A 15,656-nucleotide genomic window follows, 5' to 3' on the forward strand; every position below is an offset into this window, starting at 1 on the left:
GGAATAGGGGTTCTCGCAGTCACACTCTCTCTTCGTCCACATATGTGCACTCACGGCTGCCGGCTCTCTGCTGTGTACCAACAGGTACCATCAAGATTGCGCCTTTTCAGCCTAAAGAAGTGCAACGCACACCTTCCCTCGTTTTCCTGGTATGATTGCACGGGTGAGTGGACTATGGCTGATTGGACTTCTCTCCATCCTGAGATATCAATTGCTTCCCAAGTTTCTAAATGGCACTAGTGCACAGCAGGCTGCAGCCCCTAAGGTATGTGTTAAGTACGCCCGTTTCCATGAACCTGTCAACTCTATTCTTTGCAGCAGAGAACAGGTTTACCAAGTATTGAGATAAGCAACCCAATGACCTCGCAGGTTTGGTCCCAACCAGCATGACCGTTGACGTTGTCAGTCTGGAGATGTGATGGCAGGATTACAAGAGATGCATGATTTTGGTGTCACGGCAAAGGAGACATCAAATGTAAGAGCGGTACCCAGACGGGCCACTGTACGCCATCACTTGTCATGCAGCTGTCCCACGTCGTTGTCATGGACAGATGAACCCAAGGAAAGCTAATCCTCTGAGGAAGATGCTTGGCCACTTGACCTAGGTTCAACGACTGGCACGGCACTCCACTTTCGGCGAATTACCTTATGATTGATTTCCGCCTCCAAATTCCGCTGCATGCCACTCCTGCAGTATCAAGTAGACACCCTATGAATTTTGCGAAGGTTCTTCTGACGGAATTGGAGTAAAAGACGCCGCAAGAGTCATACGTGTGCCAACATGTTGTGTTCAAGTGGTGTTGTGCTTGCATACCAATAATGAAAAGAAACTCCTTCGGTGACGAACATGGCAGTGTCAAGCGAGCTGGGTGAGGGAGGCATCGAATGCCCCGTGCTCATAATGCTGGTGCGGAAAAGGATAGGATTGTTCACGGAGAACTCTATATGGAATGAAGTGTAAAAGTCCTGATCTTTCCCATGTATCCTGCTCTCAGTTCGAGCCTGATCGGAGGCTTCATATGCCTTTATGTTCTTGCCTAGAGTAGGTCGGTTTTTGGTGCCTCCAGGAGCAAGCGAGGGCAGTCAGAAGCCTCCCGTCCCAATTCACACATATAAATAAACATGCATCAAGCGGACTCCAAAGCAATATGAAGTCAAGGCGACGTGACCAACTCATCATCCGGCTCTAGTTTATCGAGAAGCAAATTTGGTATCGGCTTATGCGTCGTAGCATCTTCAGATGGTCGTTATTGACCTTCCGCACTCTCGCTTGGTCTCGGGTGCGGAACGGATCATCTCCCGCCTCCGAGGTACATGTCCTCCAAAAAAGTTCCGAGCGACCTCGAAAGCTTGCAAGTTAATTCATACGAAACTTCTCTTTATTGCGCTTGTATTTGTGCCGACCATTCGTAACCCCGAATGAAGACAGACGGCTAAAATCATGGCAGACACCATGCACCCAGCGGCTTCAGAGGTAAATCCTTTCATACAGCATTCAATCGCCAGTTCTAATGATAACAGCCAAATGCCTTCCCTGCACCCAAGCCAGAAACTCCAGTCGATGCGAAAATTGCTAAACCTCTGAAGCCACCGAATCCAATGTGGAAGTACCTCGGATTCGGGGAAAACTTCCGGCCAAAGCTACCCTCCCGAAACTGGACCATATTTCTCACCATAACAGGCTCCTTCACTGCCGCCGTTATCTACGACAAGCGGGAGAAAAAGCGCGCGCAGAGAAAATGGTGCAAACTTGTGGAGCACATTGCGAAGGAACCCCTGGATGCCAAATCAATGCCCAGGAGACTCACTGTGTATTTGGAAGGACCGCCCACGGACGGACTAAGAGTTGCGCAGGATCACTTCAAGGACTATGTGAAGCCGATTCTTGTTGCATCGGGGCTCGATTGGGACTTCGTACAGGGAAGGAAAGAGGGCGATGTAAGAGCTGAGCTGGCGGAAAGGATACGCAATTCGAGAACGCCGCCTGAGCAACGGACAGGGGAGGACGTTGTGACCGAGACCCGCAGGACATCTGGAATCAAAGAATTCGACGGGCCGATGGGAGATATTGTCCTTGGGAGACATACATGGAAGGAATACGTCCGGGGTTTACATGAAGGATGGCTGGGACCTCTCAAAGAAGCGCCGAAGCCAGTTGAAGAGAAGCCATCCGAGGACACCAAAGTGAAAGAGCCCATGGAAACTCTACCAGGAATTACTCTCATCTCTGAGCCCAGAGAAGCAAATGCTCTCTCCCCAGGTGAAGATATAACCTCAAAGTCAGACGACAAAACCAAAAAACCTCCCCAACCAGCGCCCTTCATCTCCGTATCCGCCTACGCAACCGCTCCCAGCCCACCAGACCTTCCAGTAGAGTTCGACCCATCAACGCCGATCTCTTTCCCTCACATCCTAGGGTTCCTCAACACACCAAAACGTCTCTATCGGTTCCTAAACAGACGCGTCCTAGCAGATTCCATCGGGCGAGAGACAGCAGCCATAATACTCTCCACTTACAGACCATATTACACGACGTCCAATCCTTCCTCTGAATTCTCTAGTTCTTTCTCCTCAGAGGGGGCTGATGGAGGCGTTCAGAATGGCGATAGTAATACTGGTGCTGTCCCGCAAATAGCAGAGCAGCAATCAGCACTCATAGAAGAGGAGAAGGAATGGCATAAAAGTGCCCGAGTTCGACTTGATGGTGAGCCAGAACGTACATGGTTAGAGCCCGTAGTTTTAGACCCGCGAATTGCTAGCCGGATGCGCAGGTCGGAGTTGACACCTGAAGATGAGACGAGAGCGAGGAATATTGTGGTACCGGAAAAAGAAATTGAAGGGTGGCTTAAAGGTGGGATTCGGACTTTAGGCCGAGAGGGCATCAAGGTATTAGGGTTTGAGAAGGAAAAGAAGCCTAATCCTGTTGAGGGAGAGGGGGAGGATGTCCAGGGATAGTGGGTGTAAGATGGAGTGAGTAAATAGTTCGAAAGTGGTCGGCGAAGTGTAATTATTTTGGATGAAACCAAGGGATGGATAGTTGGTTGCATTGTACGATATGGAATAGCGATATCGACTGCCACATAGAGCCTGTACATCTCGTGTAGTTTTGGAAATCCAGCTTGGAGTATCTGGAATGATTCAGAATGGCAAATGTACGCACAGCGAAGCGAAGTACGGCATGGATACTACGAATCTCCCCTGTCATTCTCACTCTTACTTGTTATTCGTTTGGACCGAAGGCCATGAGTGCCAAATGTGAACCTTTTTCTATTTTAATTCCACCACACTGATCTTGGGTACGTTCACAAACAGACGGCCATCCATCCAGATTATGGCATTACATGCTGAAGTGGCTTAAAATAATTGATTCTCATTCATAGAATGGCACCCTTTATGCCGGTACTGGACACTGGATCCCATAGTAGAAACAACCCTTTTGTGTTCGACGTTTCATGAGGAGACCTTTAGCGTTGCCAATTCGGATATGACGACCGCCTTCGCTTTTGGTGAAAGGGACTCAGACTCAGTATCGACGGCAGCCTTGAATCGGCTGATTTGCTCCTTGACAGTGGAGTTTTCCTCGTCCAAAGCCGATGCAGCCAGGAGGCACTTGAGAGCGAGGAGGTACTTTTCTGCAGCTTTGTTAGTATCTCGCCAATAATGCCGAATGGAAAGACTTACTCCTTCTCATAAATACCTCGAAACCAGCGATTTGTGCATTGATACTCCTTGGGCTGAATTGAAGCAGAGGTGTCAAGAACTTCATGGCATCGGTCATTGGCTCTGTCGTCGCAGCAAGCTTAATTCCATCTGGGTCATCATCCTTCTTCTTCAAATCTCCGTCGTCAGCTCGCACAGGCTTGTTTGGCTCAGCCTTCTTTGCAGCTGCCTCTCGCTCGGCTTTTTGAGCTTCCTTTCGGGCCTTCTTCGCTGCCTTCCTCCTCTCTGCAGCATCGTCACCATTGGCATTGCTGTCTCCATTTGTCCCGTTCGATAATGGCTTGTCATGGATCTTGATATAGATCTCAATTGCTGATAAAGCGGCCCGACTGAAAAATGGGTGCTCACGCAGCTTGTCTTCCCATCTCATCATGTCTACGTAGGCTCTGATTTGACCTTTTCGTAACGAGAAGCTGTGGAAATCGAATTGGTCTTCTTGCCAGACATCAAATATGTTGTAGATTGACGTGAAACGCTTGAGAGCGAGCCCTAAATTGCCTTGACGAGCATATGCTTGTCCATCCTCAGTCAAGAACCACATGCATTGCATATCATGGAGATCTGCAAGCGGTCCTCCAACAGTCTCTGCCCTCGTGAACATCCCCATTGTCTTGAGTGCGGCCTCATTCTCGTTATTCCGTAGCTGGTACTTGGCGGTCTTGGTGTTGATATGTCTATCTCGTGGGTCGAGAAGGCGGGCCTGTTCCATCAATTCGGACGCTTTCCGTGTGTCCCCACGGTGTTTCCATATCCTAGCTTTTGTCATGTGAAAATCAACACTTTCAGGTTCCAACCCAATAGCTTTATCTATGTACTCCATTGCTTTGTTTAAATCTCGACTTAGGTGGTAGTTATTATGTTGAGCGAGAAAATAGTATGCTGCTGAAGCACCTTTTGATGTATCGCCGTTCCTTTTTGGCTCAGTATTGGCTTCGCTTCTGTCAACGTCAATGTAATTTTGAACCAAAGCTGCAAGAGTTTCCTTCTTAGTTGTATTCGAGTACAGGTGCTTGAGGTTGGCAAAGGTTGAAGGCACTCCCTTGTCAAGCATTCGGTGAATATACTTATCAGCAGCAGCTTTGAAGTCATCCCCTAGCGCTTCTGTCAGCAATTGTTCTAGCTCGAAGATATGTAAGGCTTTTACCTTCCAAGAAGTCCAGAGGCAGACGACGAGCCGCATCGCAACGAGGATATGTTTCCGCATACTCGTCGTAAATTGCTTTACGAGCTGAATGGTCCGACTCCGAAATTGCCAATGCATCAATGAGCGCGTCATAATATGACTTGTATTCCGCATTCCTTTCAATAAGGGCTCGATAGGCCTTCGCAGCTTCCTCTTTTCTATCAAGCTTCATGAGGTATGTCGCGCGGAGTTCTTGCACCGCAAGCCTGTCGAGATTGTACTTCCCAGCTGATTGTAAATGGTCGTACGCTTGCTGGATATTGCCTTGCTCTGCAATTAATGAGTTCTTGTACATAACAGCCTCCGAGTTCTCGAAATCTGTTTTCAAAGGAGGATTCTTCAAAGTATCCTCGTAAGCTGTCAGGACACGCTCTGCCTCTGCGAGATCTCCATTTAGATGATGTGCCACTGCCAAAGCTGTCCAGCTCTGTCGAAGGCCAGATCTTGCTTGTAGCATTGCTCTGCGACTGACTATATAGCCCTCATAATCTCGCATCTGTACTTGCAGCAACGCCAAATCTCGTTGGATCTGTTGAGAGTCTGGCTCCAGCTTCAGAGCGAACTTGTATGCCTTTATAGCTTCCTCGAAATTCTTCACCGCACGATAGAGCAACCCGTAAACGTGCCAGCAGACGTGCGACTTCATGTCACAGGTTAGGGCAACTTTGGCTAGGGCAAAGGCTTCGTCGGTTTTCCCCTGGGAGTTCATGATCAGGGCTTTCATTGCGAGAGTATCGCCATGTTTGGGGCTCTTCTTGAGGATCTGGTCGGCGGCCTTGACTCCTAGAAGAAGTTAATAGGAGCAGAATGTACAAGAAACTGCTTCAGGCAAACCTTTCTTGTACTGCTTGTCCTCATAGTTGCGCACGACTGTGCGGAAGAGCGACTGCTCCTTCGCACTAAGCTGCTGTGGCATGATTTGCACTGTTCAAATCGCCCTGAAAGTTGCGAACGAGTGAGAGTCTTGAACAGGGAGGTCGAGGCTGCTTCGAGGAAGTCGTTTGGAGGGGTCCGGAAAGCTCTGAAGGAAACTCAACGGGGCATCTATTCGCTGTCTGATAATTTGGGAAGAATCCGGGGCTTGAGTAACAACACTGTGAAGGAAGAATGAGGGAAGGCGGCGTTGTTGTCGATCAATGGCGAGGTCGCGTGTGGATGTAGATGTAGAGATCTCTAGGTCGACTCGGCTGAAGCTCTGTGGTGGAACAAATGTCATCCCGTGCATCACAAACGCCTGAAAGCTCTGTCCTGCACTGGAAGGTACAGAACCCCCACGTTTGTTTTTGAGCCTCCTCGGTCAACGACTTCCCATCAAGAGCTGCCCACTGTTTGCGCTTCTATACATCTCAGTATCGCTTTTATTGGCCAAGAAATATATGTCACTGCTCGATTCACGTCACTGGCATGGTCTGCTTCAAAATAGTGGTATAGCTCCACCAATGGCCTATTTTTGAGTCTATTAATTGCCTTTCGATTCTAGTGAAGACGAGAATGGCTGCTCCAGTCAACGGCTTCAAAGCGGCCAGGAGATATATGATTGGGCACTCTGGCCTCGAATCCAAACAGACCAAACGCTCTGGGAGCTTGACCGTGTCTTCTTCCCATCCAGCAACCAACCTTGGAACAATATCCTAAGTTACCTGCTCGAAAGCTTAACTACCTTAGAGAGCTGCAGGTGATAAGGCAATAGTATAAGCCAGACTTACAATCAGTCTTGCCTACCCCCTCGAGCGGATCCATTTTGGTTTCCTCGGCTTGTCGTTCTAATCAGCTGTATTTTCATGTTATCTCTCGGCTCGTATATGGATTTCACTCTCACTGGGCAGCAATTTCGAGATCAACAAGGCTTGTATTGGATCTCTTTGGTCTAGCAGTAAAGCATCGGAGTCTATCAGCTACTTCATAAACGCTGCGATGGCCTAGATCCCAACTCCGGAACTCCTGTCGCTCAAAGAAAAGGAAAATCGTGCAAACCCATTATTTTCTCAGGCCGACCAGTCGACAATCTCCCATGACCTGACATCATCATTGATGACCAGTCTCAGGCGCTCAATGGCCCATTCGGTGTACAACAGTCGGGTAGCATGAGCAGCTTTACGGTGGTGCGGACCGACACTACCGATCGCTGCATCATGCTTGCTACGCCAGACACAAGTTGCCAGGTTGCGACCATCGATGTCTGGGCATGAGAATAGGTATCTAGTATTCAATCAGCTATTGGTTGCAAATTAAATGAGTTGGCATGGCGTACTTTAGGAATCCTCCGCTCTCAGTTGCCTCAGCATGCGCAGCTTTGTCAAGAACGCCGAGATCAGCATAGATCGTGGTGGGGGGAATCCTGGATCGAAAAACGACTATGTAGCTATCAAGATTTACAGGTCAGTGGGAATTCGTCACGTTATTCCACGAGTCATGTTCAGGAAGCGATCACTTACAAGTCTGTGGTCTTCCACTTGAACTCGGATGCCTCAGCCAGTTTGCGGACCGAGTTGATGATCTCGGGCCAATTGAGGGAATCGGCGTATGGCGCTGTTCTATGATCATCTCTTATGAACTTCAGATCAACGAGAGCTTTTGCGAGCAGTTGATTGGCGGTATCCAGGGTAGAGAGATCAAGCAAGTGAGCTGGCTCAAGGTATGGGGAGACGACGAGGAGCTCTTTTTTGGTCGTGCCCGTGACCTTCGCAACAGGAGCGAAGACATGGCTGGCAGTGATCGACTCGTTGAGCTGGAACGGAGATGCTTTGGATTGAGGGCTGCGCTCTGGCAATGAGTGTGCAGGCATTGTGGAGGCCATGACGATGCGAGTTGGGAGACCCAAGGAAACGAAAGATCGGTCAAAGGGGCAAAGTCAAAGCTGCGTGAAATCCTGAACAAATTTGCACAAGCAGCCCCGGCAGAGGGGGAAGTTGAAGAGAACGAGACCAAAGGAAAGCTTTTGATAAGAGAGAGTGTGTGCAAGAAGGAAGAGAGGAAGAAAGGCGCGCAACCCACCGAAGCTCTACTGCTCTAGTTGTAATCTATCGCGAGATCACACCTTATCGAGGTAAATGAGAGCGTTCGGGGATGTTGTATCATTTTATTCTAAAATATGCCATCTGACGCCATTTATGAGGGCGATGGCGAGCTACCTAATTACCCCTTCGGAAACCGGACTGCCTGCTGGCAGGCTCGACTGTAAGTTGCAAGCCAAACCTTGTCTGGAATGAACCCATTGGTATGGTATGGTATGGTATGGTATTGTTCTCACCGCAAAGCATTAAAACTTGGGCAAGGGGCGCTGGCGGGCACGCAGTATAAGCACCGCCGAAAGACGCCGCTCCACCCATACAATTGCGGTTGCGGTCGACTAACGGTGAGGAGCCCAATCTGCATGAAAGGGTCTTCCCGAGGGCTAGAGGCTAGAAGCTGGAGGCGGGAGGGCCATAAAGACATTGGTTCGTTTATCTTCATGGTTGAAATGCAATAATACAGTGCCCACTGTATTACGGAGATGGGTGTAGTAGTATCAGGGCTCTACGCCTATATTCACATCTCTGATATCTGCGATGTCTCTGCCGGGACAATACACTGAAACGCCGGCAAGGCTGGCCGAACAGATGCGCTTCGAATTGCAGAAATTTTGAACTTCGACTATTCGAGTGCTCGTCTGGTGGAGGAAATCCAAAGTCAGCACACGGGTTGTTGCCCTCTGGCAGCCTCGCTTCACCGCTTGCAAGAGCAGGTAGCAAGCAATTCGCACACGACTCAGGGTCACAGCATCAATCATCCCTGTGGTCTCGGTGTCGCCATATGGGTATATGACATATGAGTACGTGAGGTATGTGAGGCATATGAGGGTACGTACAGTACAATGTTCCCCGAGCTGCGTATTTACTGAACAGCTCAGTCCAGGCTCCGAAGTCGCTTACTCTCTCGGAATGGTATTTGGCTCAGATACCAAATATCACGTCCCAAATACCAACAGGAGTGGGAAACTTTTCCACCAGAATCTCTACGATACCATGTGGGCTAAATCAGGACTGATCTATAGTGCACATCCAATCACTTCTGCATTCATGAGCATCTCCTACGCTGGGATTGGTGGACTATTCATAAGGATATGATGCCGGCAGCCATGCGTCTTACTCATTTCAGTATCTTCCCCTTGCTCAGGGACAAAGGGACTCGAAGCTGCGCATCCAAATTCAGGTCAACGTATTCAATACTCTCAATATATCTTGTACCACGAGACGTGTCGACTACAAGTTATGAGGGACGAATGAATTCCTATGTTTCTTTATCTGGCATACACCTCACTATCTCGAACTCTCGTGCGACCCCATGCCAAGTAGCCTGTGGGACGTACGGAATCTCAGGGCTCCTTAATAAAGCCTCGAAGAGTTGAATCCGGCTCTTATTTCAAAGCGAGATGAAGCCGTGGCACTCCGCATACCGTTCATTCAGCGACGTGCATGCCTTTTGCTTGGCCAGAGCCTGTTCCTTTTCTTCCTTTCATGACAATTTATGCTTCTAGTTTATGATTACCTTAGCAAGGCTTTTCCCATAATAAAACTTTTCTGAGAGTGCCTTTTCAAACCGAGATGCCTGACTAATTTTGATGGGTACATTGCATAGCCCAGACTCTACACCACTTCTCCTATGTACGTCAGTCATAGTGTTGCAACCAGTGTCAATACCGGATTGAACGGTCTCCTGCGAAATGTTCAATCTTTCATACGTGTAGCTATCATTCCTTCTGCATTGCCTAGGTATAACTTGCATCATAAAACGACGATCGGGAAAAGAGGCGGCTCGCCTAGATGGATTTCCCGGTAAACAGTGACATTCAGTAAAGGCTATGCGACCACCCATGCTGGACCTCGAGAGTGCTGTACTTCCAGACTTGATGATTTGAGCCCCCGTGAGTGACGTAGTCTCCTAGCAGGCAAGGGGGCCCAGTTGGCTGCTCAGATCACGTCCATCGTGGTCTACTCCTGGAGCTATTCTTGGTAACATGTCTCAAATGAGTCTACCCTTACTACAAGGTAAAGAAGGAGACCAGCATAAACGCTTTACCATCAACAGCTTGATAAGTTTCTTTGAGGATGAGAAGTAGCAAAAACTAAAACCTTGAGCTTACTGATGAGCTCTATTCGCAAGCAGTACGGGAATGCATTTATCAATATAATGGAATCGACCGCACCTACAACTTTACACATCGAGTGTATCATTTCCTTGAGGGCCATCTGAGGTATTTTCCATTCCAAGGCATCAATCGCTGTTTTCTGCGGGTATATATCTGTCCCAAGACGCAGCATGACTCAACAAGCTGTTCGAATATGAGGGCATTGAGGGTCAATCGGCAGCCGTAAGGGCTCGACGAGATTTGATGAGTTTTTAGACACTCTCAGCGTAATACTTGACCATCCAATTAGCTAAGCATACGTATATATTACTCTGGGCGACGTGTCGTTCAGGGGTGGGCAATTCTAGCTTGCAGATCCTTAACAGAATATGATGAAACTTTAAGCGACTTCGAGGTGTATGGTGATTATCCAAAAAAAAAGAGAAAAGAAAAGGAAAAGAAAAGGAAAAAAAAGAAAAGCCAGAACTCTGCTTCACTAAACCTAGGTATGTTGACGGCTTATCTATGGTAAGGCGAGAAACAGAAACTCGAAAGGTTCCGAGTCGGACAGACAACTATTGATCGGCAAAAATGGATGTTCACGAGACACGTTATCGTACGAGAGCATAGTCAATCAGATTTGTCACTGCTGTTGCCTGGGCCGGCAAGGTAGTCTTTTGCACTCTCATAAACACCGAGATAGAGTCCACTACCCAAAGCAGTCCAAGCTGCTCTAAAGGATCCTCCTCTAAACAATCCCTTCGCCCCACTCTCCCCTATAATTTCCCTGGCCACGGCAAACCCACCTTTCCTGGTTCCCCCTTTCTTTTTCGCGAGCTTGTTAAGCGATTGCCCTTCCCTCTTGGCCGTCCCCATCTCCTTCTTTGCTTCCGTCTCAGAGGCCTCTCCTGCAGCCGAAAGCATGATTCTCGTCTTCACGACATCGACAGGCGTAGTTATGACAGCAGCAACGGATCCCGCACTTCCGGCACTTACAGCAGCAATCAAAGCCGTCTCCATCAACTCCCCAGTAAACGTCCCAGCCTCTCTCCTACGAGCCTTGATAGTCTCCTTCAAGTTCTCAAACATAGGAAACTGCATGGCAGTAAACGGAAGATTTCGAGCTGCTAAAGCAGTATATCCTCTGAACAGCTGTGACGGCTTGTTGAACTGCTTCAATGCCTGCATAGTAACAGAAGGTTGGTACGCTACTTTGGCCACTGAATCCGAGCTTGATGCTGGACGTCGAATCATCTGCGCATTCTGCTTTAGGACTTCTGCAGGTGTGAGGATGAAGCATGAGACTAGTTCGGCTATTGCTGAGGCGGCGCTGTGGACGATGGGTTGTGGAATTAGTGCTCTCCCGGTGGAGGAAGTGGTGGCTTTTGAGAGCCCAGATTTCGCTGCCTCGTATGAAGTGAAAAATGCTCCAGCTTTGAATGTCGTTAAATATGGGACATCTGAGACCACGGAAGAAACTTACATGACGGTATTGTTATAAGTATGACACTTGCAACTCCTTGATAGAGCCCCCGGAAGAGCAGCTTCCGGTTGATGGCATTTTTGGTAGCATCGAAGTAGATTTTCTTGTAATCCGGACTCTGGAATCGAGTTTTCAGGGTGTCAAGGGGATAGATAAGCTGTCTAATGTAAGTCTGGGCTACAACCGGTGCTTTGGGAGATGTTTTCATGTTTCCGACACACGCTCTTGGGTCACTTACCAAATCAACTGTGAATGCAGCAAAGCCTCCTGCCTATATCAATTCCGTCAGCAGCTTCTTCAAAGAGGTCAAAATGAAACCCTGTTGAACAGTTTTGGAAACCAAGGCGGCCTGTTGACGGCTCCAAACGGACAGTCCTTACAGACTCTCCCTAGGTACACTTCCCTGTTGACTCCCGCCCAGCAACAAGCGAGGCTGGGACTGGTGCTTCTGGGAGAAATCTGCAAATTACTGTACAGCAGGCTGCAACTACTTACAAGGAGAACATTGGTATGAGTAGACATGTACACACCTCGTGAAGAAAGAAAGAAAGAAAGAAAGAAAGAAAGAAAGAAAGAAAGAAAGAAAGAAAGAAAGGATCGTGACAGCAAAAAGCCATGCAATCCCATCAAACAGACCTGGATCTCTGACGTAGTGAGTCTTATCGGGCCACTAGGACCAAGGGAGCTAAGATAAACAACCCCTGCGAGCGAGCTCTGTACGAGCGAGACGAGCTCACCAGCTACTCGTAGCTCCGTCCTCAACTCGCCTCCAGTTGTGCGCGTACAGTACAACTAAGGTAATATCGCTCCCCCGAAGACTATTTCCATATTTCTTCCCTCTATCTACCAATTCCCTCCTCATCAAACTGGCGAGCTTTCTCTGGAGAAAGACCTCCGCAATAGAGGCACCAAAACCCGCGCATACAGACATAATGACCCAACCTGCGCCCCCTCCGGAGCTTACCCCACAGTTTTGCTTCAGTACTGTTCAGCTAAGAGGTTTTAACGTCCTGAGTCAAATTTAAAAAAGAAAATGGATGCTGAAATCGCCTTAGACTTCCTTCGTATATCCCGCTCCGCAATCGACGACAGCATAACGCAGAACCTCAACGCCCTACTCACCCCAGCATCTACTGGATTCGACCCGTCTTCAACCTCAGTCCGCACACCACGGCCGTCTAACTCACGACGCATATCCCCCCAATCATGTCGCAACTTCAAGGACCAGGTACTCTTCCCATCATGGCAGATGCGGTCTAATGTGTTGAACTACTGTGCGTCCGTGGCGACGAGTCCCGATCCAGATGATCCTGAGTCGGTGTTGCGCCAGGTGGAGAGTGAGAGGGACAGGGAGAGGGTCGTGGATGAGAGGCTGGATCCGTATTCATCCAGATTCTTCCCTAGAGAGGCAAGAACCGAGAGGTTAGCTGCTTTGGTGAGGCAGGAGAGGGGCGTGGAGAATATAATCAGGGCGAGGAGTTGGGGGTTGGTTAGTGAACGGTGCGGGGAAGATTGGAGAGATTGGGAAGAAGCGCTGAACGATTGGCGGAAGGGTAGGGAAGGCAGGTAGCAACAGATTTGAGGATCTGGGAGGAATCGTGAGCATGAATTCATGAGTTGATTGTTGTTTTATCCACTTCGACGGGCATTGTCAAACATGGGTGGACTTCTGTAGAAGTAAGACGAAAGCAATGACGTTCTCAACTCATAGAGATGACTAGATTTGGTCTAGGAACCATCTTTTCCATCTCCGTATCTGCCGCTGGAAGTGACTTTGACGTTGGTTCAGAATTACTTGAGGATCCAGGTCAGGCTTGAAATTTACATATTTAATTTCACACAGCTGGCAAGGTTGTATGATACAACTCAGTTCTGACATCTATACCCTTCAATCATTTGAGGTCAGTTGACCCGCTTATCAGCATATCCCTCTGAACGCCAGCCAATGCAAACCCCCAAATGACATCAAATGACGAGACAGCAGCACGTTGTCTGGCAAGTCCCCCAATCTCATCCAATCATGACCTCTATTCAGAATCTGGTAACAGATTGCTCTTGACTGCAAACATCTTACTCGTAATGCTGGCAGTGAATCCGTCCACTTGTCTCGAGTATTGCTCAACCTGGCGTGCGTTCAACATACCCTCCAATCGACTGGGCTCAGTTGGTAACTTGAAGAGTCTCTCCCATTCATCTTCAGGAAGTGGTGCAAGCTTCTGTGTGGCTCTGGTAGCATTCTCCGCCGCTCGCTTCGTCTTCCATGCAGTGACCTTGGTCTGCTCACGGGCCAGTTGTCTTTGGAAGTATTGGAAGTTGTTGAGTTCGGTATAATGTGTCTCTATGCTATCGAGGAGTTGATCGCAAGTTCTCTCCAGGAAGGGATCGATGGAAAGGTCAAGAGATTCGAGGTTTGGATATAGCGGATTTTGGGGAGCATCTGCAGTGAGATCTGAAAGGCTGGCTGGAAATTCGAGATCTTCCTTTGGGAGTTCGGCTGGCATTTGGTGTAGGAAGGAGGTTAACAGGTGGGAGTTATGGACGATGATTGGGAGTTCGATCAAGATGTCTTTGTATGTAAGTTTTGACTTTTGCATGCTACTCCAACGTTAACAGAGTTGGACTAGAGAATTTTCTTTAAACTTACTGCTCGGTCGTGAATTTACTCTCTTTGAATGCGGCCATGAAAGTTGGAGATAATCTGAAAGCCCGGAGACTCAAAGCGCCCTGAGAGCTTCTGCTAACATCGTGTACCAACGCAACCGTCCTCTCATTTGGCTCCTTCTGATAGTGGAACTGGTTCTCGATCAGGCTGGTATTGATGAAGTTGCCCATGTTCGCGCTCGTGTACCATCCGACATTGTTCGCGTCCACATTAACCTCTCGCAAATATTTGATCATCTCATTTTGATATGCGATATTGGCCTTTGATCGAGGCGCGGCAGCAGCGATGTTCGAGGCAGCCATGTGATCGTTGGGGTGCGAGTCGGAGGCTGCGATATCTGCGGTAGGGAAGGGGAAGCAGTTGGTGATTTGGAGGGTCCCGTTAATATCCATTCCCACAATAGAACCAGTCGCCGTAGTTGGGAAAGTCGCAGAGCATGCCTTGACAATCTTCATAACCACCTGCAAATTGCATTAGACGATATCCTGTTAACGGGAAAGAATTCGCTCCTACCAGTGCCTCAATTTGCACCGAGTTCAATGGAATCTCTTTTGCTGTAGCATCCGCCATGATGATAGACTTATCGGGACCGGAGTGACTATTGTTCTGATCCTGATAGCCTCTTGTCCACAGGTGTGTAGGGTCGTCGTCGTTGTCGCGCGTTCAGCTTGCTGCCGACTGAAATTTGGGAGTGTGCGGAAGCGATTCGCGAAGCCTTGGCGCCTGGACTAGCGTGACTCAGCTACCCCGCCAAACATTTCCGTCGTTGTGAGATAGTACCTTAGTAGAGAGGCAACAACAAGTTGAAAAGTGCAAGATACCTATAGTTAGGTAGGTATTGGCGGAATATCCCACATAAAAACTCTAAATGTTCTTCACTATTCCTCAATTTTGTTCGTGCTATGGCCTGGGCACCAAACACTTCCCTTGACACCAATTGAGCAGCCAGAATGAAGCATGGAAAAGCACTAGAATAATACGGGAGTCTTCCCCGATCGTCCCACCTCAGAGCATTCAACTCTTGAACTCTCGGATTACAAAGTAAAATGGATGCGGAGGAAAGAAGGTCACCTAGGTGAAAAGGCCAGCCAGCTCCACGTCCGGATCTTGGACTCTATCAGCGACGTTGGTAGATATACGGCATATGCAAACTTACCAGGACGCTGTCCACATATCACCTGCTCATCTTTTTGAAGATATCTGTCAAGGTCTCAAACAGCTTGGCCCAAGCGGGCCTGCTTTGTTGCTCAATCTACCTATTGGGGAAGGTACATTTAGAAGTAAACATAGCAGGACAGAGCAGGGCAGGGCAGGGCAACACAAAACAAGGGAAACAAGGGAAGGTACGGGTCGTGTCTACATCTGAACCCAGTTTAACGACGTGAGAGCTCGGTGACATTGGGACCGTACCTACCTATACCTTACCTACCTTCTGCATCAGCAGTCGGCGACTTACCTATCCAGTGACGGGACTGAGTGGCCAACAGGGTTAGCGGGGTAG

The 15,656-nt window shown here is 48.6% G+C and overlaps 6 protein-coding genes across 6 annotated transcripts; 2 read left to right on the plus strand and 4 right to left on the minus strand.

Moving 5' to 3' along the window:
- Positions 1-1,441: 1,441 nt before the first annotated feature.
- TIM54 (mitochondrial import inner membrane translocase subunit tim54) lies at positions 1,442-2,955 on the plus strand (the record flags this gene model as incomplete). The annotated part of the gene is made up of 2 exons (XM_058498370.1): positions 1,442-1,474; positions 1,522-2,955. The coding sequence occupies 2 exons, from the start codon at positions 1,442-1,444 to the stop codon at positions 2,953-2,955; spliced, it is 1,467 nt and encodes a 488-aa protein (XP_058351884.1).
- Positions 2,956-3,450: 495 nt separating this feature from the next.
- ONS95_004983 (uncharacterized protein) lies at positions 3,451-5,819 on the minus strand (the record flags this gene model as incomplete). The annotated part of the gene is made up of 4 exons (XM_058498371.1): positions 3,451-3,632; positions 3,682-4,812; positions 4,865-5,686; positions 5,738-5,819. 4 exons carry the CDS (start codon positions 5,817-5,819, stop codon positions 3,451-3,453), a joined length of 2,217 nt encoding a protein of 738 aa, XP_058351885.1.
- A 1,069-nt stretch (positions 5,820-6,888) lies between these two features.
- ONS95_004984 (uncharacterized protein) lies at positions 6,889-7,700 on the minus strand (the record flags this gene model as incomplete). The annotated part of the gene is made up of 3 exons (XM_058498372.1): positions 6,889-7,102; positions 7,155-7,265; positions 7,339-7,700. 3 exons carry the CDS (start codon positions 7,698-7,700, stop codon positions 6,889-6,891), a joined length of 687 nt encoding a protein of 228 aa, XP_058351886.1.
- Positions 7,701-10,635: 2,935 nt separating this feature from the next.
- Positions 10,636-12,088, minus strand: ONS95_004985 (uncharacterized protein). The gene is made up of 4 exons (XM_058498373.1): positions 11,989-12,088; positions 11,732-11,764; positions 11,494-11,650; positions 10,636-11,443 (listed from the first exon to the last, which is right to left on the minus strand). The coding sequence occupies exons 1-4, from the start codon at positions 12,013-12,015 to the stop codon at positions 10,641-10,643; spliced, it is 1,020 nt and encodes a 339-aa protein (XP_058351887.1). The 5' UTR covers positions 12,016-12,088; the 3' UTR covers positions 10,636-10,640.
- Positions 12,089-12,425: 337 nt separating this feature from the next.
- On the plus strand, positions 12,426-13,063 carry ONS95_004986 (uncharacterized protein; the record flags this gene model as incomplete). Its single annotated transcript, XM_058498374.1, has 2 exons — positions 12,426-12,492; positions 12,549-13,063. The coding sequence occupies 2 exons, from the start codon at positions 12,426-12,428 to the stop codon at positions 13,061-13,063; spliced, it is 582 nt and encodes a 193-aa protein (XP_058351888.1).
- Positions 13,064-13,520: 457 nt separating this feature from the next.
- ONS95_004987 (uncharacterized protein) lies at positions 13,521-14,725 on the minus strand (the record flags this gene model as incomplete). The annotated part of the gene is made up of 3 exons (XM_058498375.1): positions 13,521-14,088; positions 14,138-14,616; positions 14,669-14,725. 3 exons carry the CDS (start codon positions 14,723-14,725, stop codon positions 13,521-13,523), a joined length of 1,104 nt encoding a protein of 367 aa, XP_058351889.1.
- Between the last annotated feature and the right edge of the window lie 931 nt (positions 14,726-15,656).

The sequence above is a fragment of the Cadophora gregata genome (genome assembly GCF_030347475.1).
Source record: "Cadophora gregata isolate MNR1 chromosome Unknown scaffold_15, whole genome shotgun sequence".
Lineage (NCBI taxonomy): Eukaryota > Fungi > Ascomycota > Leotiomycetes > Helotiales > Ploettnerulaceae > Cadophora > Cadophora gregata.

What these genes read in the sequence shown, in the direction of transcription:
- ONS95_004985 (XM_058498373.1), bottom strand. Translation starts at nt 12,015, where the DNA reads ATGTCTACTCATACCAATGTTCTCCTT. An exon ending in CTCATACCAATGTTCTCCTT is followed by an intron (nt 11,765 to 11,988) that starts GTAAGTAGTTGC and finishes GAATTGATATAG; the next exon opens with GCAGGAGGCTTTGCTGCATT. An exon ending in CTGCATTCACAGTTGATTTG is followed by an intron (nt 11,651 to 11,731) that starts GTAAGTGACCCA and finishes TACATTAGACAG; the next exon opens with CTTATCTATCCCCTTGACAC.